At 54.4% G+C, this 21,839-nt stretch overlaps 2 protein-coding genes and 1 long non-coding RNA gene across 21 annotated transcripts; 1 reads left to right on the top strand and 2 right to left on the bottom strand.

Moving 5' to 3' along the window:
* Positions 1-105: 105 nt before the first annotated feature.
* FBXO6 (F-box protein 6) lies at positions 106-12,128 on the bottom strand. Of its 2 annotated transcripts, none has more exons than XM_019011070.4 (6): positions 12,024-12,128; positions 7,338-7,626; positions 3,069-3,195; positions 2,440-2,535; positions 1,049-1,184; positions 106-844 (listed from the first exon to the last, which is right to left on the bottom strand). In XM_019011070.4, the coding sequence occupies exons 2-6, from the start codon at positions 7,621-7,623 to the stop codon at positions 608-610; spliced, it is 882 nt and encodes a 293-aa protein (XP_018866615.4). In that variant the 5' UTR covers positions 7,624-7,626; positions 12,024-12,128; the 3' UTR covers positions 106-607. The 2 variants fall into 2 exon arrangements, with proteins under 2 accessions (XP_018866615.4, XP_063558874.1); XM_063702804.1 differs by lacking the exon at positions 12,024-12,128 and adding an exon at positions 11,846-11,974.
* On the top strand, positions 11,986-14,425 carry LOC134757896 (uncharacterized). The gene is made up of 2 exons (XR_010132468.1): positions 11,986-12,308; positions 13,959-14,425. It is a non-coding gene; the product is annotated as an uncharacterized lncRNA (long non-coding RNA).
* Positions 12,950-21,777, bottom strand: FBXO44 (F-box protein 44). Of its 18 annotated transcripts, none has more exons than XR_010132458.1 (9): positions 21,323-21,438; positions 20,179-20,473; positions 17,887-18,013; positions 17,652-17,747; positions 17,409-17,544; positions 14,959-15,137; positions 13,587-13,642; positions 13,339-13,451; positions 12,950-13,135 (listed from the first exon to the last, which is right to left on the bottom strand). XR_010132458.1 is itself a non-coding variant. In XM_063702807.1 (8 exons), the coding sequence occupies exons 3-7, from the start codon at positions 20,441-20,443 to the stop codon at positions 14,994-14,996; spliced, it is 768 nt and encodes a 255-aa protein (XP_063558877.1). In that variant the 5' UTR covers positions 20,444-20,473; positions 20,582-20,953; positions 21,323-21,427; the 3' UTR covers positions 13,976-14,079; positions 14,959-14,993. The 18 variants fall into 18 exon arrangements, 11 of the variants coding, with proteins under 11 accessions (XP_055240426.1, XP_055240434.2, XP_063558877.1 ...); XR_010132460.1 differs by having other exon boundaries at positions 12,950-13,132; positions 13,536-13,642; XR_010132456.1 differs by having other exon boundaries at positions 13,536-13,642.
* Positions 21,778-21,839: the final 62 nt, after the last annotated feature.

Genomic DNA, 21,839 nt, shown 5'->3' on the forward strand with positions numbered 1-21,839 from the left:
AGTGGGAGGGACAGGTATGGCCAGGGTAACCTGGGGGAGGGGCTGCTTCTCCACCAAAATGCCAGGGACCCCCTCTCCCCACTCCTAAAACCAACCCCAGGCTGGTTTTACTGAAAACATTTATTTTTTATTTATTTATTATTATTATTATTTTATGAGCCAGAGTCTCGCTCTGTCGCCCAGGCTGGAGTGCAGTGGTGCGATCTCGGCTCACTGCAAGCTCCGCCTCCCGGGTTCACGCCATTCTTCTGCATCAGCCTCCCGACTAGCTGGGACTACAGGCGCCCGCCACCACGCCCGGCTAATTTTTTGTATTTTTAGTAGAGACAGGGTTTCACCATGTTGGCCAGGATGGTCTCTATCTCCTGACCTTGTGATCCACCTGCCTCGGTCTCCCAAAGTGCTGGGATTACAGGCGTGAGCCACAGTGCCCGGCCTGAAAACATTTATACAACAAAACGTCAGAGCTATGTGACAGTAAGTTTCCACAAGCTGGTAGGGTTGAACCGGGGCAGGAGTCGCTGGTACAGGGACCTCACTGCCCACCCCATGCTCAGCTCCTGCCTGGAGGAACCTCTGGCTAACCCAGACACAGGATGGACAGCTGTCAGAAAATCTGGACAACAGCTCGGTAGGGTGATTGGGCAGCCTCCTCCTGTCCATGCTTCTGCCCAGGCTGAGCCTCGGAGGAGGCCTGGTTCCTGGTCATCTTGGGGCTGACGACGATGCTGCTGTTGGTGACTCGGGGCCCATACCAGCCTGCCCAGTACTGGGTGTCCCTGCCCCCATGCTGGAAAAGGATGTAGCGGACACCCCGGGGGTAGTCTGAGAAGGTGTAGGAGACCTGTCGGGAGGAAGGGAGAGGAAGTGACCACCGGGACGGGGGAGGGGAAGGCAGGAGCCAGGTCCTCTAAGAGCTGCCCAGGCTGGAAGGCAACAACTCCAGGCCAGAGAGCAGGGGCACCCTGGGCCCTGAGGCTGCCCTTTGCTTCCTGCCATCCTGGCCCTGGGAGGAGTGGGTAGAGAGAGCAAGTGGGTGAGGCCTCACCTCTGTCCATGTGGCATTGTTCCACTGTTGGATGGTCACAGGTGGGGGCTCGAAGGAGGCCAACACGAAGTAGTCAGCCGAGGCCAGCTGCACTTTGAGTTGGTAGGTGCAGCCACAGTCAGCTCTGGCAGCAAACCTGGTGGAGGGGTTGAGAGCCCTGTGTCCAAGCCACCGAGGGCTGGCCCCAGGGGTGGGGGCAGGTGGGACCTACACATTGGAGCTCGGAGCTTCATCTCCCATCAGCTGACACTGCTCTGCCTGCAAGGCCCAGCTGGCTTCAGCGCTCCCTATGCCCCACTGTGGCCCGGGGGTAAGCTGTCTGTCCATGCTGGCCTCCGTTACCCCATCTGAGAAGAGGGACCCTTTTGGGCATCCTACTAAAGATATGACCTCAAAAATCAAAAGACCCCTCCAGAGAGGCCTGGTCTGTCCAAGCCATGTCACCTGTACTTACAATGGACCAGGCTGTGGATTCAGTGGGAGAGTCAAGGGGGTGGCCTGTGTAATGGGGCTGGCACAGAGCTCACCCTCTGCTCAGCCCAGCCACCTCTCCCCCCTGCAGCTCTGCATACCCCTCCATCCTCACCGCTTTATCCTCAGAGTGGCAGCCCTGGGGCCTGCCTAGAACTGGGGTCCTGCTTCTGCCACCGGCCAAGCCAGAGCCTGGCACAGGTCTGTGCACAGAGTAGGAGCTCCAAAAAGTCATGGGATGAATAGGGAAAGGGGCAGGGGAGGCAGGTAGGTCAGGGGACCTGGGGGTTCCCACCCAGTCCAGAGAGGGCTGAGGTCCTCTGTTGCCCAAGTGCCTGTCAGTGTCGGCTGGGTACAGTGGCTCACACCTGTAATCCCAGCACTTTGGGAGGCCGAGGTGGGTGGATCACTTGAGGTCAGGAGTTTGAAACCAGCCTGACCAGCACGGTGAGACGCCGTCTGTATTAAAAATATAAAAAAAAAAAAGCCAGGTGTAGTGGTGGGCACCTGTAATCCCAGATACCTGATCAGGATGCTGAGGCAGGAGAATCGCTTGAACATGGGAGGCAGAGGTTGCAGTGAGCCAAGATCACGCCACTGCACTCCAGCCTGGGTGACAGAGTGAGACTCCGTCTCAAAAAAAAAAAAAAAAGTGCCTGTCCATGACAGCGCACCTGGGGGCCTCAGCCTCCTCACCTGCACACTGGGGCTACTGTGTCCCGCTGACTACGTCACAGGGTGGTGGGGAGGCCAGGAGGTGCCGCAGTGTGTGGGTGCAGAGCAGGGGCAGAGGCCGGGGCTACCTGGCTCCAGGACACTGCTGTGCAGAGTGGGCACTTGCTATGGGTTGTCTCACGTACATGCAGCGCAGTAAGAGGAGCATGTAGAGTGTGGGGACACAGGCCATGGACCCTACTCACCAGTCCTTAACCACGATGTCCGGCCGGAATGTGTCTAGTAGCTCCTCCCAGTAGCCCTCGGCTACAAGGTCCACCAGCTGGGACTTGAGGCACATTCTGGGGAGCAGAGTTGGGGGCTTGCGTACCTGGGTGTGCTCTGCATGGCCCCCCCTCACCCAGGCCTTGGCAGCCCCTGTGAGCCCAGGGAGGTGGTTTGGGGACCTAGGGTATCCCTTGGCCGCTGCGGGACAGGCACTGGCTGGGGCTGACTCTCGCTTTTCCTCCAGTGCAGGAGGGAGTTTGACCCACTTGTGCCTGGGCGGCATTTGATCCCAGTCCAAAGGCCCATTGTTCCAGGGTACTTTTGTAAACTCAGGTTCCTAGCTTAGGGACAGATGCCTGTAGATAGCCCTGGCTTATCTTAACCGCCCAATGGACTCCTGGCCTGCTTCAGTGATCCCCACCCCCACTGTCCATGAACATAGCACTGAGTGATTCCAGGAAGCAGTGACTCTGGGCAAGTTTTGGGGCCACCTCCCTCGAGCTTCGCAGAGAGGACTTCCCTTAGGAAGACTTTGCCTGAGACTTGGCAAAGGTGCCCTGACCCTCTGTCCCCTCCACGCAAGCCTGGTAGGTTCAGTTTGCCTTACTCGTAGGATGTGACAAAATACTTCTTGACTTTGGGGTCAGGAAAATCTGTCCCATGGGCTCCAGGGAGGCTCTCCACCTTCCAGCGGTCTCCACCATTGAAATCGATTTGCCATGCAAACATATCCTCTAGGAAGAACAGAAGCCGAGGTGAGACCCCCTGTGTAAATCCAAAGTCCAGCCCTCCCCACCTAGTCCCAGGAGGGCGGGAGGGAGGGTGGTTGGCGTTAGTGACCCTCTTGGGAGGCAGGACTTGCTCATGCTCAGGTCTCTGGGGCTGTGGACACCAAAGGGTTAACCAGCTTGTTCCTTCTCAAGGGCATTGTGTGGCCAAGGTACCCCACCAGCCCAAGTGTACCCCAACTGCACCTTGGAGCACCCCTACAAAGCACCCCTCCAACACATTCCCAACTGTCCTCACCATATCAGCTCTGATCTGACTCTGTCCCTCCCACTCAGTCCCAAACTGGCCTCACTCCTAACACGCAGCTGGAGAAAAGAATGCGTGTTACCAGAAATTCTAAACCAACCCCTTCCTCACTTCCATGTTGCGGTGGAACTCTGGGAAATACCCAAGTATCAGTTCTCAAAAAATTACATTACGAGAGGCCTGTGAGAGTACTGTCCTCAAAGACTAATGTGAGGCCGGGCACGGTGGCTTGCGCCTGTAATCCCAGCACTTTGGGAGGCCAAGGCAGGTGGATTGCTTGAACCCAGGAGTTCAAGACCAGCCTGGGGAACATAGCGACACCCCCCCCTTTTTTTAATAAGTAAAATAATTTTTTAAAAAAGGCTAACGTGTTCATCCCAACACAGACTGCTTACTTGACCCAGATGGCACCCCAGATGTCCAGGAGAGAGAGGCCCTTGGTTAACTACATAACCCAGGTTGGAGGCCCTAGAGGATGGGTTTGTGGGTTTGTCGGTGGGTCATGGGAACCAAGATTCCCATAGGGCTCAGATGGCCTCTGCCCAGGGCAAGAGTGCCAAGTGGAGGAACAGGTACCCTTTGGGCTGGGCGCTGTGGTAACATTCATGGGTGGGCCTCCATTAGGTGAGCCTGGTGGGTGCAGGGGAGCAATCACCCTCTTCACACTGAACTTAGAGGACCTTAGAAGACAATGGCGCTTCTCTACTGGCGCTGCCCAGGCAATCACCAGGGCACTTTTTTTTGTTTTTTGAGACGGAGTCTTGCTCTGTTGTCCAGGCTGGAGTGCAGTGGCGCAATCTTGGCTCACTGCAAGCTCCGCCTCCCAGGTTCACACCATTCTCCTGCCTCAGCCTCCCAAGTAGCTGGGACTACAGGCGCCTGCCACCACGCCCAGCTAATTTTTTTACATTTTTAGTAGAGACGGGGTTTCACCTTGTTGGCCAGGATGGTCTCGATCTCCTGACCTCGTCATCCGCCCGCCTCAGCCTCCCAAAGTGCTGGGATTACAGGCGTAAACCACCGCCCCCGGCCCACCGGGGCACTTTTCAAATGGCTCGCTTGCTCCCCCTCCAGGAGCCCGCTATTCTCCAGGTGCTCTGGGGTCCCCAGTAGAGAAGCAGGGGAGTAATACAGAAATCCAGGAGCTGGGCTAGTGCTGAGCACAGACCTGGGGGTATCCCAGCAAGGCTTGACTGAGCACTGCCAGCCCCAGGCAGGCCAGGCTGTAAGGCCAGCTCTGTCCGGCGGTGTTATGCCGAGCAGGCAGCTTAGCCGGGCAGCTTCTGAATGGAATCTAGGGCAGGCAGAGGGACTGAGTGTCGGGCGCTGTCTATGGGGGCTCTGGGATTTGGGGCGGGGGGAGTTTGAGGCCTTTATCTGTCAGGACCAAACCCTGGAAGCTGGGCAGTTTTGCGTCTTTGGGGAAGTCACTCATCTTGGGCCCAAAGCTCCCCATCTATACAATGGAGTCCACCCTAATTGTCTTGGCATCTCCCAGGTTCCGTGTGTGTGTGTGTGTGTGTGTGTGTGTGTGTGTGTGTGTGACAGAGTCTTGCTCTGTCACCCAGCCTGCTGGAGTGCAGTGGCGCCATCTCAGCTCACTGCAACCTCCACCTCAAGCGGTGCTCCTGCCTCAGCCTCCCAAGTAGTTGGGATTACAGGCGCCCACCACCATGCGCAGCTAATTTTTGTACTTTTAGTAGAGATGAGGTTTTGCCATGTTGGCCAGGCTGGTCTCGAACTCCTGACCTCAGGTGATCTGCCTGCCTCGGCCTCCCAAAGTGCTGGGATTATAGGCGTGAGCCACCGCACCTGGCCTATTTGTTTTATTTTTAAATTATTTTTTCAGAGGCAGAGTCTCACTCTGTTCCCCAGGCTGGAGTGAAGTGGCATAATCTTGGCTCACTGCAACCTCCATCTGGGTTCAAGCGATTCTCCTGCTTCAGCCTCCCGAGGAGCTGAGATTACAGGCGCCTGCCACCATGCCTGGCTAATTTTTTTGTATTTTTGTAGAGATGGAGTTTCATCATGTTGTCCAGGCTGGTCTTGAACACCTGACCTCAAGTAATCACCCATCCCAGCCTCCCAAAGTGCTGGGATTACAGGTATGAGCCACCGCGCCCAGTCAATCTCCCAGGATCCTAATGAGGATGAAGAGAGTACAGAGATAGCAAGGGGATTCTAAGTACACAAACCAGGTCTCAAAATCAGTTGCTGCTGGAGCCCCAACAAGAAGTATGGTGTGTTCGGGGTGGATAGTGGCTCATGCCTATAATCCCAGCACTTTGAAAGGCTGAGGCGGACGGATCATTTGCGCTCAGGAGTTCGAGACCAGTCTGGGCAACATGGTTAGACCCTGTCTCTAATTAAAAAAAAAAAAAAAAAAAAAAAAAAAAATATATATATATATATATATATATATTATATATATGTGTATACACACACATATGTGTATATATATGTATATATATAATATATGTATATGTGTATATATACAGGAGATGGAGGTTGCAGTGAGCCAAGATTGTGCCATTGCACTGCAGCTTGGGGAACAGAGTAAGACCCTGTCTCTGAAAAAATAATTTAAAAATAAAACAAATAGGCCAGGTGTGGTGGCTCACGCCTGTAATCCCAGCACTTTGGGAGGCCGAGGCAGGCAAATCACCTGAGGTCAGGAGTTCGAGACCAGCCTGGCCAACATGGCAAAAACCTCATCTCTACTAAAAATACAAAAATTAGCTGGGCATGGTGGTGGGCGCCTGTAATCCCAACTACTTGTGTGTGTGTGTATATATATATGTATATATGTATGCACACATGCATGCATATGTATATATGTATGCACACATGCATGCATATGTATATATGTATGCACACATGCATGCATATGTATATATGTATGCACACATGCATGCATATGTATATATGTATGCACACATGCATGCATATGTATATATACACGTATATATGTATACACGTGTGTATATGTATACATGTGTATATATACACGTGTATATATGTATACATGTGTATATATACACGTGTATATATGTATACATGTGTATATATACACGTGTATATATGTATACATGTGTATATGTATACACGTGTGTATATGTATACATGTATATATACACGTGTATATATGTATACACGTGTATATACATATATGTATACATATGTGTGTGTGTGTGTATATGTGAAGGTGTCACTGTGGATGCTATAGTGTGGCAAACAAGGTCCATTTGGCCCCTGGAGCTTGAAGTTTGTAGCAGAAAAAAATAAGGAAGTTCTGAAAAAAAATTTTTTTTTTTTTTTGGAGACTAAAAGTTTCACTCTTGTCACCCAGGCTTGAGTGCAATGGAGCCATCTCGGCTCACCACAACCTCTGCCTTCCAGTTTCAAGTGATTCTCCTGCCTCAGCCTCCCAAGTAGCTGGGAATTGTAGGCGTGGGCCAGCATGCCCAACTTCGTGTGTTTTTAGTAGAGACAGGGCTTTGCCATTTTGACCAGGCTGGTCTCTAACTCCTGACCTCAGGTGATCCGCCCATCTCGGCCTCCCAAAGTGCCGGGATTACAGGCGTGAGCCACCGCGCCTTGTGAAAAGTGTTACAGGGCATGAAAGGGCGGTGCTATGCTAGAGGTGGAGAGGGCTGTTTTTAGATTGGGAGCACAGGGCAGGTCTCTGAACTGAGACCTGAAGAATGAGAAGGAACCAAGGAAGTGAGGTGGGTGTTTAGGGTTAGAGAATATTCCAGGTAGTGTGGGAATTGCAAGTGCCAAGGCCCAAGGATGAGAAGGAACGAGCCCGGTGGCAGCCTCCACCCTGCCCCCATGCCACCTTCAGCACACGGGTTGCGCAGGAGGTTCCTATGCAGGCTCTGTAGGAAGTAGAAGATTTTCCAATCGGCCACGGGCTGGTCCCGGTCCTCGGTGATGAAGCCCTCTCGCAGGCACTTGCGTTTCCAGAGGGTCATGAGGTCGATGAGGTCCCGCCAGAGGCTGCAGACCAGGCGGCAGTTCAGCAGCAGCTGGCGGGCGGGCACGTGCGTAAACAGCTCCAGCAGGATGTTCTCGGGCAACTCGTTAATGCTGTCCAGGGCTGCCTTGGAGTGGGGAGCATCCATGGCCTGTGGGGGCAACAGCAGTTATGAGCCTGACCAGGGAGGTCGGCCCTCAGGTCCCCAGGGAACCAGGCCAGGGACTCCTCTCCAACCCTGCATTAGCCAGGTGTGGTGGCACACGCCTGGAGTCCCAGGTACTTGGGAGGCTGAGGCAGAGGATCCCTTGAGCCTGGGAATTCAAGGCTACAGTGACCTATGATCGTGCCACTGTACCCCTGCCCGGGCAACCAAGCAAGACTCTGGCTAAAAAAAAAAAAAAAACAAAAAACCCACAAAAGAGCATTTCTGAGGCTGAGGGTCCTTCCAGTAAACAGTAGCCCCTCAGTGGAAAGAGTAGTCATGGGACACACATTCAGAAGAGTGCAATACAAATAGTAAAGTCTTTAGAGACACATTTTTTAAAAGGCCCCTCCCCAGTTAAAAAAAAAATTGCTTAATTTTAAAGCCAGTGGGTTGGGTGGACTGTAAGATTTTGTGGAGGCCACACTTGTCTGCAAAGTTCTGAGGGTTTTGGTGATTGTTATTTTAATGCTCTGGATTCACTGTTAGAATATAAAATCTTTTTTTTTTTTTTTGAGACAGAGTCTTGCTCTGTCACCCAGGCTGGAGTGCAGTGGTGCAATCTCGGCTCACTGCAACCTCCGCCTCCTGGGTTCAAGCGATTCTCCTGCCTCAGCCTCCCGAGTAGCTGGGACTATAGGCGCATGCCACCACGCCCAGCTAATTTTTTGTATTTTTAGTAGAGACGGGGTTTCATCTTGTTAGCCAGGATGGTCTCAATCTCCTGACCCCATGATCCGCCCGCCTCGGCCTCCCAAAGTGCTGGGATTACAGGCGTGAGCCACCGTACCCGGCCAGAATATAAAATCAGTTTTACATCCCAGACTCATTAATGTTCATTTAGTGGTGGGCTAGCGCTGAGAAACCACCTTCCTATCTCCAGAAGCTTACTTTGGCCTGGAAGTCACATGTGATAAAACAACCCCATGGGAAGCCCCCACGGCACCCGGCTGAGCTGTCTTTGGTGTCAGGCCAGAATCCACTTGGAGATGGCCGGAAAAAAAAAATCAGATGGAGGGTGGCTGAGAAGACTGCCTGGGTTTGAATCTTGGTCTGCAGTGACCAGTTGGGAAGCTGTGAAAAGGAGGGGGTAACTGTCCCGACCCTGGAAGGGCCAGGAGGACCAAGTGAAGCACAGAGCTTCAGTCAGCATCGCTGTCAGAACAAACCGGCTCTCAACACTGTCCTCCCTGTACCTCTGCACTGCACACGGGTTCTGGAAAACTTCAAGCAGTACCACAGCCCTGGCCTGAATCTGTTACCTGGGGGCACCTGGTTAGTCCTCTTAAGGGGATCCCAGGTACTTGCCCCAGGTAGGTGGGGGTTGGCCAGCAGCCAGGGCTCTGCACTGTCACTCAGGTGGGCCTCATCTGCTTACACATGGGGAGAGAATGTTCTCCACCTACAAGCAGGGAAACAGAACCTTGCTGGCCTCTTTTTTTTTTCTTCCCCCCCACCCCGAGACAGTTTCGCTCTTGTTGCCCAGGCTGGAGTGCAATGGCGTGATCTCGGCTCACTGCAATCTCCACCTCCTGGGTTCAAGCAATTCTCCAGCCTCAGCCTCCCAAGTAACTGTGATTACAGGTGCCCGCCACCACACCCAGCTAATTTTTGTATTTTTAGTAGAGACAGGGTTTCACCATGTTGGCCAGGCTGGTTTTGAACTCCTGACCTCAGGTGATCCACCCGCCTTGGCCTCCCGAAGTGCTGGGATTACAGGCGTGAGGCACTGTACCCAGCCTTTTGCTGTGGCCTCTTCTGATTTTCCATAGAGGCTTGGCCAAAGCAGCAGTTCATGGTCTTCTGAAGGCTCCCATCTCAGAAAACAGGAGGGTGGGTGCATGCTCGCTCCTGCCCAGGGAGGAACACTTTACATGGCAGAGAAAACAGGTGAGGTACTTGTGCCTCGTGAAAAATGCTTTGCAGGCCGGGTGCGGTGGCTCAAGCCTGTAACCCCGGCCCTTTGGGAGGCCAAGGGGTGCAGATCACAAGGTCAGAAGTTCGAGACCAGCCTGGCCAACACAGTGAAACCCCATCTCTACTAAAAATACAAAAAAATTAGCCAGGCGTGGTGGTGTGCGCCTGTAATCTCAGCTACTCAGGAGGCTGAGGCAGGAGAATCGTGTGAACCTGGGAGGCGGAGGTTGTGGTGAGCCGAGATTGCGCCACTGCACTCCAGCCTGGGTGACAGTGCAAGGCACCGTCTCAAAAAAAAAAAAAAAAAGAAAAGAAAAAAGGCTTTGCAACCTTGGCAACACAGGGAGGCCCCGTCTCTATAAATAGTGAAAAAATTCGCCGGGCATAGTGGCGAGTGCCTGTGGTCCTAGCTACTTGGGAGGCTATGGCGTCAGGATCTTCTGAGCCCAGGAGGTCAAGGCTGCAGTAGCTCACAGGCGTGAGCCACCGAACCCGGCCCCTGAGAGATTTTTCTACCTTACAGTCCATGAGGCCTGCCAAGGTCACAGTCTAGGGAAAGAAGGAGCCTGCTGGAGCAGAGTGAGCCATGATTGCTCCATGGCACTCCAGCCTGGGCAACAGAGCAAAACTGTCTTAAAAAAAAAAAGAAAAGAAAAATGCTTTGATGGAAAAAAAAAATAACAAAAAACCCAATGTGGCCAAGTCTTCTAAGTTCTGAGAAGCAACTGTAAGCATTTGAAAAAAAATGTAAAACTTGTCAATTAAAAATGCTTGTAGTCTGGGCAACATAGTGAGACTCTGTCTCTAGAAAAAAAGAAATTAGGTCGGGCGCACGGACTCAGGCCTGTATTCCCAGCACTTTGGTAGGCCGAGGCAGGCGGATCACAAGATCAGGAGTTCAAGACCAGCCTGGCCAATATGGCGAAACCCCGTCTCTACTAAAAATACAAAAATTAGCTGGGCGTGGTGGCAGACGCCTGTAGTCCCAGCTACTCGGGAGGGTGAGGCAGGAGAATCGCTTGAACCCGGGAAGCGGAGGTTGCAGTGGGCCGAGATTGTGCCACTGCACTCCAGCCTGGGTGACAGAGCGAGAATCTGTCTCAAAAAAAAAAAAAAAAAAAAAGCCGGGCGCGGTGGCTCACGCCTGTAATCCAAGCACTTTGGGAGGCCGAGGTGGGTGGATCACGAGGTTAGGAGATGGAGACCGTCCTGGCTAACACAGTGAAACTCCGTCTCTACTAAAAATACAAAAAATTAGCCGGGCGTGGTTGCAGGTGCCTGTAGTCCCAGCTACTCGGGAGGCAGGTGCCTGTAGTCCCAACTACTCGGGAGGCTGAGGCAGGAGAACGGCCTGAACCCGGGAGGCGGAGCTTGCAGTGAGCCGAGATCGCGCCACTGCACTCCAGCCTGGGCGACAGAGCGACACTCCGTCTCAAAAAAAAAAAAAAAAAAAAAAAAAATAGCTAGGCCTGGTGGCCCGTGCCTGTAGTCCCAGCTACGCAGGAGGCTGAGGCAGGAGGATCGCTTGAGCCCAGGAAGTCGAGGCTGCAGTGAGCCGTGATCATGACACTGCACTCCAGCCTGGGTGACAGAGCAAGACTCTGCCATAAATAAATAAATAAATAAATGCTGGCAACTTCTAAAGGCACTGTCTAGACTCTAGACCAAGTAAAAGTCATTGGGCTCCAAGCTAGAGGCATCTAGGCACCAATAGCTTCCCACCGTGGTGACCGAAGTCTGGTCTCTGGCCCAGTCCGCATTTTCTTGCGCCCCTTCCCCGCCCCGGCCCGGGGCATTTTGTGGTGGGGAAGTCCATGCCAGCCCTAGGAAGCCCTCTCACACCGATCGGGGTCCCCAACTGCCCGGCCCGGCGTCTCGTGCTCGCCTTCTCCGCACCCATCCTCCCAGCAAGCTCTAGTGGCATTGTTAACTTCACCGGTTTCTCGGAAACAGAAACTGTGGCTGGGGAAAGGTAAGCGCCGGATCTCGCAGGCGTGTGGGGGCCTGGAGGTCCCCTGACAGTTCTCCGAACCCGGCGCCGGCCTCGGGATGTGGCCGGGGTGGAGGCGGCCGCAGAGCCTCCGCCTGGGTGGCCCCGGGGCCAGGCCCCGAGTCGAAGTCCGGGCCCAGCCGCCCGCACCCCCCACCCCTGGCCGCCCGGACCAGCGCCCGCAGGCTCCGTGAACGCCCAGGCGCCGGAGACCCCAGCTCCCCACTCGCCCGCCGCCCGTCCCCCCGGGGACGCGACCTGGGCGCAGCGGCGGAGCTCCGGGTCGGCCCGAGCCTACGGCCTCGGCGTCGTCGTCGCTGGGCCCCGCCCGGCCCCGCCGCCGCGTCACGCGCTGGGCTCGGTCCCCACCCCTGCCCCGGACCCCGCTGCGGTCCCTCTCGGCCAGGCCCCTAACCCTCGCCGCGGGAAGACGAACCTGGGATCCCCAGGGCCCGGGCCCTCGCTGCGGCCTGTGTGTCCTGAAGCTGTCTCCCCCTCTAGGCGGCGGGCGGCTTAGCACCCACACCTGCACCCGCCTCCTCCGCAGGGCAGAAGCTCCCGAACGCGCGGCCGCTCCCCGGACCTCCGCACTAGTTCCTTCCTTATGCGGCCCAGGGCTCCACCCTTGACCCGCGGTCCCCTCCCTAGAGGCAGGAGCTGACACCCAGTGGGCTCCTTCTTTCCCTAGGGCGTGACCTCCGCAGGCTTCATAGACTCAAAGGTAAAAAACCTGAGGGGCTGGGAGGTGGCTAACGCCTGTGATCCCAGCACTTCGGGAGGCCGAGGTGGGGAGGATCGCTTGAGGTCAGGAGTTCGAGACCAGCCTGGCCAACATGGCAAAAACCCTGTCTCTACTAAATATACAAAAATTAGCCGGGCGTGGTGGCACACGTCTATAATCCCAGCTCCTCCGGAGGCTGAGGTGGGAGAATCGCTTGAACCTGGGAGGCTGCAGTGAGCGGAGACTGTACCACTGCACTGCAGCCTGGGCGACAGAGCCAGACCTTGTCTCAAAAAATAAAAAACCTCTGAGGTTTTTTATCAGGATTAAGTTCATGAATTTCTTCCATCAGTCAACAAATATTTAGCAAGCACCTTGTTCAGGCAACCACCAAGGGTTGTGCAGGCTGTGCACTGCACAAGGGGACTGGCCCAGGACACATTAATTGCAGTCAGGGCTACATGTTCTCCGTGGAAGGCCGTCCTTTTGCAGTTTGCCATGGGCTGGTGAGTGGTGATCCTGCCCTGGCCAAAGCCCTTATCTAGCTCACCCTTGACTGAGATAGCTAAATGTGAGGAGTACTTATTGAGCACTGGATTAGTCCATGTTCACACCGCTATAAAGACATACCCGAGACTGGGTGATTTATAAAAGGAAAGAGGTTTAATTGACTTATAGTTCCATATGGCTGGGGAAGCCTCAAGAAACAATCACTGGGCACGGTGGCTCACGCCTGTAATCTCAGCACCTTGGGAGGTCGAGGTGGGCGGATCACGAGGTCAGGAGATTGAGACCACCCTGGCCAACATGGTGAAACTCCATCTCTACTAAAAATACAAACAAAATTAGCCGGGCATGGTGGTGGGCGCCTATCGTCTCAGCTACTCCAGAGGCTGAGGCAGGTGAATGGCGTGAACCTGGGAGGCAGAGCTTGCAGTGAGCCGAGATTGCGCCACTGCACTCCAGCCTGGGCGACAGAGCGAGACTCCATCTCAAAAAAAAAAAAAAAGAAAAGAAAAAAGAAACTTACAATCATGGTGGTGGAAGGTGAAGGGGAAGCAACGACCTTCTTCACATGGCGGCAGGAGGGAGCCGGGGAAACCGTCACTTGTAAAACCATCAGATCTCGTGAGAACTCACTCACTATCATGAGAACAGCATGGGGGAAAACCGCTCCCATAATCCAATCACTTCCCACCAGGTCTCTCCCTAAACACCCAGGATTACCATTCAAGATGAGATGTGGGTGGGGACACAAAGCTTAACCATATCACGCACCAACTGTGTGCCAGGCACCATTCTAAATGCTTCGGATTCATCCAATGTCCGTAAAGCTGTTGGCAAAGAGTAACACCAGGAGGCAGAGCCTGGGTGGCACTGCTGATCTGGCACAAGGTGGACTCAAGGGCTGCCCAGAGATGTCCACACACCCCAACCCCAGCCTGTGGCTGGGCCTCCAGAGGAAGCCAGCAGTACTGGACGGCTGCCAGGTGAGATACCTGCAGCTCACTGAGGGGTCTGCCCATGAACCTGTTCCTGTGATGGCCTGGTTCCTGAAATGCCAACCCCTCTGTACCTTAGACAGAAGCCATGCCATTGTACCATCTGCAGGTCCAGGCAGGACCACCTAAAGTCTGCCTTTCCTTCCAGAAACCACAGGGCACAGGTTAGACTGGGCACACCTTTTATTTGGCTGCATGCAGTAGGGCGAAGTCAGGAGAACACTGCTATCCTTCCAGCAGGACAAGAGGCAAGTTCCAAGGGTGGCTGGCTGGGAGACAGAGGTCTTGGGAATGGCAGTTCTAGGGGTGGGGTGGGGGCTTGGAATGCTCTCCAAGCCAGAGGGGGCCTGGCCTGGATTTGGGAGGTGGACAGGGGATCCTTCAAACGCCCTACCATACTCATCCAGGGCTCACGTGTCCAGCTGTCAGAGCAGGTCCCAATCCTGCTCCCCACCTACCCTGGGACATCCTGTGCAGGATTCCCTCAGTCCTCTGGGAACCTGACCCCACCTGGTACCCATCTAGCTTCTGGGGCTCCACTGACAGTGAGGACAGTCCACACCCGACCTGGACCCCATCCCGCCCTGGGTCTGCCCATCTCAGTCCCGGCCTGAGCCTCTAGGCCAAAGCCACCTCTTCTGAGCAGGCAGGCAGAGCGAGAGACTGGGAGCAGCAGACAAGGGCAGAGCACGGCGCATGAGCCCACCCTCCACTTCCCAGATTGGTCAGAGTTACATGGTCACCTCCCTGCACCTGCACCATCAGGGCAGCTGCAAGCTTGCCAGTTGTCTTGCCTGTCCCTGCTCCGAGGGTCAAAGAACACAGGTATAATGGTCCCAGGAGGGGAAGGGAGAGACAGATCCAGGCTGGCCTCCAAGCTCGACTTTCTGAGGGGCCCAGGGGAACATGCTGCACCTCCCACATCTCAGGTGCTCTGTCTCTGAAAGGGGCACACGCAGGCTTTCCCAGCCATCATTCAGGTCAAGACCTTTCAGGGAGAGCTGGCCCGACCCCAGCATGTGAGGGCTGCCCACACTGAGAGGCTCCACAAAGAAGAGGCGGCTAGGGGCAAGGGTTAGAGGTCTGGGGACGCCTGGCCTCCACCTCCCCTTCCCAAGCCCAGCCCTTTTCTGACAGCAGTTGTTTACCAGTCAGGGTTCAGCAGATGGGGGCTCAGGGGGTGTCAGGGCAGCGGGGGCCCGATGGTGATGCTGCTGTTGGTGACCCTCGGGCCGTACCAGCCGGCCCAGTAATGAGTGTCCACGCCGCCGTGCTGAAACCAGATGTAGCGGACGCCGGGCGGGTAGTTGGAGAATGTGTGGGAGACCTGGCAGGGCAGGTAGAGGGGGGAGAAAGGTCAAGGGAGCTGACTCAGGCTGGGTGTGGCAGCTCACACCGGGAATCCCAGTACTTTGGGAGGCTGAGGTGGGAGGGTTGTTTGAGCCCAGGAGTTTGCAACTAGTCTTGTCGCAAACCAGAGATAGTGAGATACCATCTCTACAAGAAAAAAAAAATTAGCCAGGCATGGTGGTGTGTGCCTGTAGTTCTAGGCAGGCTGAGAGGCAGGAGTACAGGCTAAAGTAGGAGTTCAAGACTGCAGTGAGCTGTGATCACGTCACTGCGCTCCAGCCTGGGCAACAGAGTGAGACCGTGTCTCTAAAAAACAAAAGAAATAAAAGAAGATGAGCCTTTAAAAAAAGGGTGGGAGCAGACTCTGAGTGTGGCACTGCCTGAGGGGGGCAGGGGAACAAGGAAGGGGCTGAGTTCTTGGTGCCAGCTAGAAATCAGTGGAGTTCTAGTTCGAACTCTGTGATTTGGGACGGACCAATTCCTTTCTCTGTGCTTCAGTTTCCTCATCTATAAAATGGAGCAAAATCCTGCTGGTCTACTCCAGAGGATTATCATTCAGCCCAAAGGAATGGAAAGAAACTGCAAGCTGCCAAAGGATGTCCAATATACTCATCACGGGGCACATGTATTATTTAGGTTAAAATTAAGTAAAAGTGCCCGGCGCGGTGGCTCATGCCTGTAATCCCAGAACTTTGGGAGGCCGAGGCGCGTGGATCACCTGAGGTCGGGAGATGGAGACCAGCCTGACCAACATGGAGAAACCCCGTCTCTACTAAAAATACAAAATTAGCTGGGCGTGGTGGCGCATGCCTGTAATCCCAGCTATTCAGGAGGCTGAGGCAGGAGAATCGTTTGAACCCGGGAGGCAGAGGTTGTGGTGAGCTGAGATCGCGTCACTGCACTCCAACCTGGGTGACAGAGCGAGACTCTGTCTCAAAAAAAAAAAAAAAAATTAAGTAAAATTAGATGAAATAAAAAATTCAGGTACTCAGTTGTACTAGGAACTGGCTCTTACTAACTGTTCAGTGGTCACATGTAGCTACTGGCTACCTTATGGATAGCATAGACACAGACCATTTCTATCACTACAGAAAGTTCTATTGGACAGGGCTGGGGTTGGCAAACGATGGCCTGCAGGCCCACTGCCTGTTTTTATAAATAAAGTTTTACTGGAACATAGCCATGTCCATTCGTTTACATATTGTCTAGAGCTGTTTTCACACAACAGCAAAGTCGGAGAGTTGAGTAATTGTGACAGAGACAATGTGACCTGCAAAGCCTAAAATATTCGTATCTGCCATTTTAAGAAAACATTTGCTAGGGCTGGGCACAGTGGCAGCGGCTCATGCCTGTAGTTCCAGCACTTTGGGAGGCTGAGGCAGAAGGATGACTTGAGGCCAGGAGTGTGAGACCAGCCTGGGCAACAAAGCAAAACTCCATCTCTAAAAAAATAATTTTTTTTTTTAATTAGTGGTGGTGCACACCTGTACTCCCAGCTACTCAGGATGCTGAGGCAGGAGGATGACTTGAGCCTAAGAGTTTGAGTCTGCAGTGAGCTATGAATGCACCAGCCTGGGTGACAGAGACCCTGTCCCTAAAAATATGTTAAGTAAATTAAAACAAACAAACAAACAAATATTTGCTGACCCCAGTCTAGAAAACAGTAGTAATCAATACTAGTAATTAGTAACAGTCAGTCAACCTTTTGGAATTTTTTTTCTTTTTTCTTTTTTTTTTTTTTGAGATGGAGTTTCGCTCTTGTTGCCCAGGCTGGAGTGCAATGGCGCGATCTCGGCTCACTGCAACCTCCGCCTCCTGGATTCAAGCAATTCTTCTGCCTCAGCCTCCCAAGTAGCTGGCATGCGCCACCACGCCTGGGTAATTTTGTATTTTTAGTAAAGACGGGGTTTCTCCATGTTGGTCAGGCTGGTCTTGAACTCCCAACCTCAGGTGATCTGCCTACCTGGGCCTCCCAAAGTGCTGGGATTACAGGTGTGAGCCATTACGCCCTGCCAACCTTTTGGAATATTTTTTGGCCCTGGTTTTGCCAGCATCATTTCACTGATTTCTTTCAGAGCTCTATGAGGGAAACACTATATACCCATTTTACAGAAACAGCGAGTGAAGCTCAGAGCATTGGAAGCACAGGTGAGAAGGTACAGAGCTTGGATCTGAACCTAGGCCCCGTCTGACCACAGCCTCAGCCTTGGACGATCTGCCTCTGCCCCTGTCCCCCAGGCCCACGCACCTCCCTCCACTTGGCATCGCTCTTCTGCTGGATGGTCGCGGGGTCTGGCTGGAAGGTCCCCAGAGGCGCGTGTGCGGACGACAGGAGCTGAACGCACAGCTGGTACTTGGACCCGCAATCTGGCCTGGCTGCGAACCTGCAGGGAGAGGGAGGGCCCATCAGGGCCTCGGAGATTGGGGGCAGGGCGGGGGTGGGGCGCCTGATTGGCATGCCCCACCCCAGACCCTCGCCCCAGGCACTCACCAGTCCTTGACCTCGATGTCCGGCCGTGTGGTATCCATCAGCTCCTCCCAATACCCTTCGGCCTTGAGGTCCACCACCTGGGACTTGAGGCAGGTGCTGGGGGCAGGCAGAGGGGTGGGAGGGGCTGGGCTCACCACTAAGGCAGTGAGGGGCTAGGACTGCCCCTTCCAGGGTGGGAGAGACCCCAGGGTAAATTGATTTGGGCTTTCCCCTACCCCAAGTCCCCGGATCTTACTAATATGAAGTAACGAAGTATTTCTTGACCTGGTCATTGGGGAATTCCTTCCTCTGGTCTCGAGAGAGATCCTCCACCTTCCACTCATCGCCTCCATTCACATCCAGGCTCCAGAACTCGAACCCCTCTGATGGAAAAGCAGAGTTCACACTGAAGGGAAGCCCCTCAGTGGCCGCCTGCTCCCAAATGCCCCTTCCTCCCCACTCCTCTGCCCGCATCTTGGCGGCTGCCCTCAAGCCCTGTGCTGTGGGACGCTGCAGATCACAGTGCCCACCGCGTATTAGGTGCTTCCTGTGTTGCAGGCACAGGGAGGTGACCTCCCTGGGGGCCCTGAGACACATGGTGATGGGAATGACCAGACCTCTTCTGTGATGGAGAACGCTCTGATGTGGGCCAGACAGACCTGGGTCTAGTCCCAGCTCTACCAGTACTCGGTTGTCTGACCTTGGACCAGTTGCTTTTCCTCTCTGACCCTTGGTTGTCTCCTCTGTAGACTGGAATAAGAATAGGGGCTGAGAAGCATTTTTGGCAAAGTGCCAAAATGTTTTAGGACTTGTGGCCCACATACTATCTCTATTGTATAGTTTTGTTGTTGTTGTTGTTTCTTTTCCTATAACCCCTTAAAAACACAAATCTTTTTTTGTTTTTGTTTTTTGAGATAGGGTTTCGCTCGTCACCCAGGCTGGAGTGCAATGGCTCGATTTCAGCTCACTGTAACCTCTGCCTCCTGGGTTCCAGTGATTCTCCTGCTTCAGCCTCCCGAGTAGCTGGGATTACAGGTGCATGCCACCACACCTGGTTAATGTTTGTATTTTTTTGTAGAGATGGTGTTTCGCCATGTTGGCCAAGCTGGTCTCGATCTCCTGACCTCAGATGATCCACCCACCTTGGCCTCCCAAAGTGCTGGGATTACAGGTGTGAGCCACTGCACCCAGCCCAGCTGCCTTCTGTGATGGACAAAGCTCTGATGTGGGCCAGACAGACCTGGGTCTAGTCCCAGCTCTACCAGTACTCAGCTGTGTGACCTCAGGCCAGTTGCTTTTCCTCTCTGAGCCTCAGTTGTCTCCTCTGTAAACTGGAGTTAAGAATAGGGGCTGGGAAGCTTTTTTGGCAAAGTGCGAAAATATTTTAGGACTTGTGGGCCATAAACTATCTCTATTGTATAGTTTTTTGTTGTTTCTTCTTCTTCTTTTTATAACACTTTAAAAATGTAAAAACAATTATTAGAACAATTATTAATGCCTCAGCCAGATTTGGCTCATGGACAGCTTGGAGGAGTGGTTTTATTATCATTTTGCTCCAGAATTTGGTCAAGTTGTGGAAAATGAGGCTCCCATGCCATCCCAGTGTCAACCCAACAACACAGCAAGCAAGGATCAGTGGAAGCCTTGCTTTACCTGTTGTTGTAACATACTGAGAAGACGACTGCATCTCCCATTCTTCCACAAGCAAAACCCCTTTGGCCCTCTGGGACCATGTCAGTAGGCCCAACCCTGGAGCCTAGAAACTAGGCCAACAAAATATGGCTCTGACTTCCTGGCCTTGTGTCTTGAGCAGAATTAGTCTCAGTTGGCCAACATTCCCTTGCCTAGGAAAGGTCACTGGGGAAATAATCTTAAGAGTAGAATAAGAGGCCAGGCGTGGTGGCTCATGCGTGTAATCCCAGCACTTTGGGAGGCTAAGGCGGGCAGATCACTTGAGGCCAGGAGTTTGAGACCAGCCTGGCCAACATGGTGAAACTGTGTCTCTATTAAAAATACAAAAAATTAGCTGGGCGTGGTGGCGGGCACCGGTAATCCCAGCTACTCGGGAGGCTGAGGCAGGAGAATCGCTTGAACCCAGGAGGTGGAGGTTGCAGTGAGCCAAGATCGCACCATTGCACTCCAGCTTGGGCAACAGAGCAAGACTCCATCTAAAAAAAAAAAAATTAGCCAGGTGTGGTGGCATATGCCTGTAATCCCAGCTACTTGGGAGGCTGAACTTGGGAGATGGAGGTTACAGTGAGCCAAGATTGTGTCACTGTACTCCAGCCTGGGTGACAGAGTGAAACTCCGTCTCAAAAAAAAAAAAAAAAAAAAAAAGAGTAGAGTAAGAATAAGAAACACCACTCTTGGCCTCAGTTTGCCCATCTGAAAAATGTGTGCACTAACAGTAGCTACCTCTTTGGGTTACTGTGAGAGAAGTAAAGGTGTTAAACCATCCAAAGTACCCGGCTCATACTAAGTGCTCAATACATGTTCCTGGTGTCATGACTGTGTACTGCAGGCATGCCAGACCCGGCCTGTACCCCACCTTCAGCGCACGGGTTGTGCAGGAGGTTCCTGTGCAGGCTCCGTAAGAAGTAGAAGATCTTCCAGTCGGCCACGGGCTGGTCCCAGTCCTCGGTGATGAAGCCCTCTCGCAGGCACTTGCGTTTCCAGAGGGTCACGAGGTCGATGAGGTCCCGCCAGAGGCTGCAGACCAGGCGGCAGTTCAGCAGCAGCTGGCGGGCGGGCACGTGCGTAAACAGCTCCAGCAGGATGTTCTCGGGCAGCTCGTTGATGTTCCCCACAGCCATGGCTTGTGGCTTCTGGACACCCTCCTGTAGCTGTTGAAAAGCTATGCTGCAGGCCTCATCCCTGCTCTGCCATTTATCTCGGGAGAGCATGGTACCTCTCCCAGCCTCAGTTTCCTTCTCTGTAAATGGATGCCTTACCTCCAGGGGTCACTGGGGCGGTCCAAGGAACTTGGGACACATCAGGTACTTTAATAAAAGGTGAGCTCTGATTTTTTTCTCTGGCCTCTCACAATAGAGGTGGAAGGCACTGCCCAAGGTCAAAAATAAGGGCAGAGGGGGAAGGAGCCCGGATCTTCTTTGATTCCAGGGCCAGCCTTTTTCAGTAGGCCAGTCTTTAATGGGGATATAATGCGCAGCCGGGCAGAGCACCCCAGGCCTCCGGTGCCGTCACCATCCTCTCTCCCATCCTCAGAACATGATGGGAGGAGGAGGCTAATTATCACTGCCTCCCGCGGAGGTCCAAAGGGCTCCAGCCACCTTCTCAAGATCTCAGAGGACATGATCTCCTGCCTAGGTGGGAGTGGCAAGAGGGTGGGCGACAGGGAAGGGCCCTTCCTATCTCCCCACCCCCACCCCCAGCCCCGCGGCTGGACTCCGCCAGCCCCAAGTCCGCCAGCGCGCCTGCAGCCTCCCCTTCCCACGCTGTGCCTTAAAATGCCCCCCAAAGTCTGGGCTCGGATCCCTGTACATCGATGGCGACCCCAGCCCCCGTTCGCAGCCGCGCAGCGCAGCCCGGGCAAGCTCGGCGGCCTGGGCCTGGTAGGTGCCAGGCCTCCCTCGGCAACTGCGGCGCGACCCGGAACCCAGGAGCCTTCTCGGCAGCCCCCGCCCAGCCGCGCCCCTGCCCCAGCGCCCCCCGCGCCCCCTCCTGCCGGTCACCTGCGCTCGGCCGCCGCGGCACGATCCGCTGGGCCGCCCAAGCTGCACCGCCTGGACCTGCGCTTGCCTGGGAAGCGAGGCCCCGCCCCGGCCCGCCAGGCCCCGCCCCCGCGCCCCGCGCCCCGCCCCGCGCAGCGCTGGGCCAGGGACGCACCCCCTCCGCGTCGTAGGAAAATTACCTGGTGTGGGGGGTGGGGCGGAAGGCACCTCCTATACCCCGACTCCGTCTGGGCCACCCGCCCCGCACCCTCGGCCTGACCCAGCCTCTCCGTGCCTCCCCTAGCCGCCTCCTCCCAGCAGTCCCCCAGGAGCGAGCTGCGAGATGCCCCAAATCGGACCCCTCCCCAGTTGGAAAAAAAACGACTCCTGACCTTTCCCAGCCTCCTCGGTCCGCTGAGGAACCCGCAGCCCCGGGCCTCGAGCAGACTGCTGGGACTGCGGGGCGGCCGGGCGCGGGGCCAGAGGCGGGGCGGGGCGGGTCGGGTCGGGGGCCTTTAAGAGGCGCGGTCGCCGGGAC

The sequence above is a fragment of the Gorilla gorilla genome, chromosome 1 (assembly GCF_029281585.2).
Source record: "Gorilla gorilla gorilla isolate KB3781 chromosome 1, NHGRI_mGorGor1-v2.1_pri, whole genome shotgun sequence".
Classification (NCBI taxonomy): domain Eukaryota; kingdom Metazoa; phylum Chordata; class Mammalia; order Primates; family Hominidae; genus Gorilla; species Gorilla gorilla.

Excerpts from the sequence above, each read along its gene's own strand:
- FBXO6 (XM_019011070.4), bottom strand. The coding sequence starts at position 7,623 with ATGGATGCTCCCCACTCCAAGGCAGCCCTGGACAGCATTAACGAGTTG. Across the intron at positions 3,196-7,337 it reads GCGCAACCCGTGTGCTGAAG|AGGATATGTTTGCATGGCAA; the intron begins GTGGCATGGGGG and ends TGTTCTTCCTAG. Across the intron at positions 1,185-2,439 it reads GACATCGTGGTTAAGGACTG|GTTTGCTGCCAGAGCTGACT; the intron begins GTGAGTAGGGTC and ends CCCCTCCACCAG.
- FBXO44 (XM_055384451.2), bottom strand. The coding sequence starts at position 20,443 with ATGGCTGTGGGGAACATCAACGAGCTGCCCGAGAACATCCTGCTGGAG. Across the intron at positions 18,014-20,178 it reads GCACAACCCGTGCGCTGAAG|AGGGGTTCGAGTTCTGGAGC; the intron begins GTGGGGTACAGG and ends CTTTTCCATCAG. Across the intron at positions 15,138-17,408 it reads GCGATGCCAAGTGGAGGGAG|GTCTCCCACACATTCTCCAA; the intron begins GTGCGTGGGCCT and ends CTGCCCTGCCAG.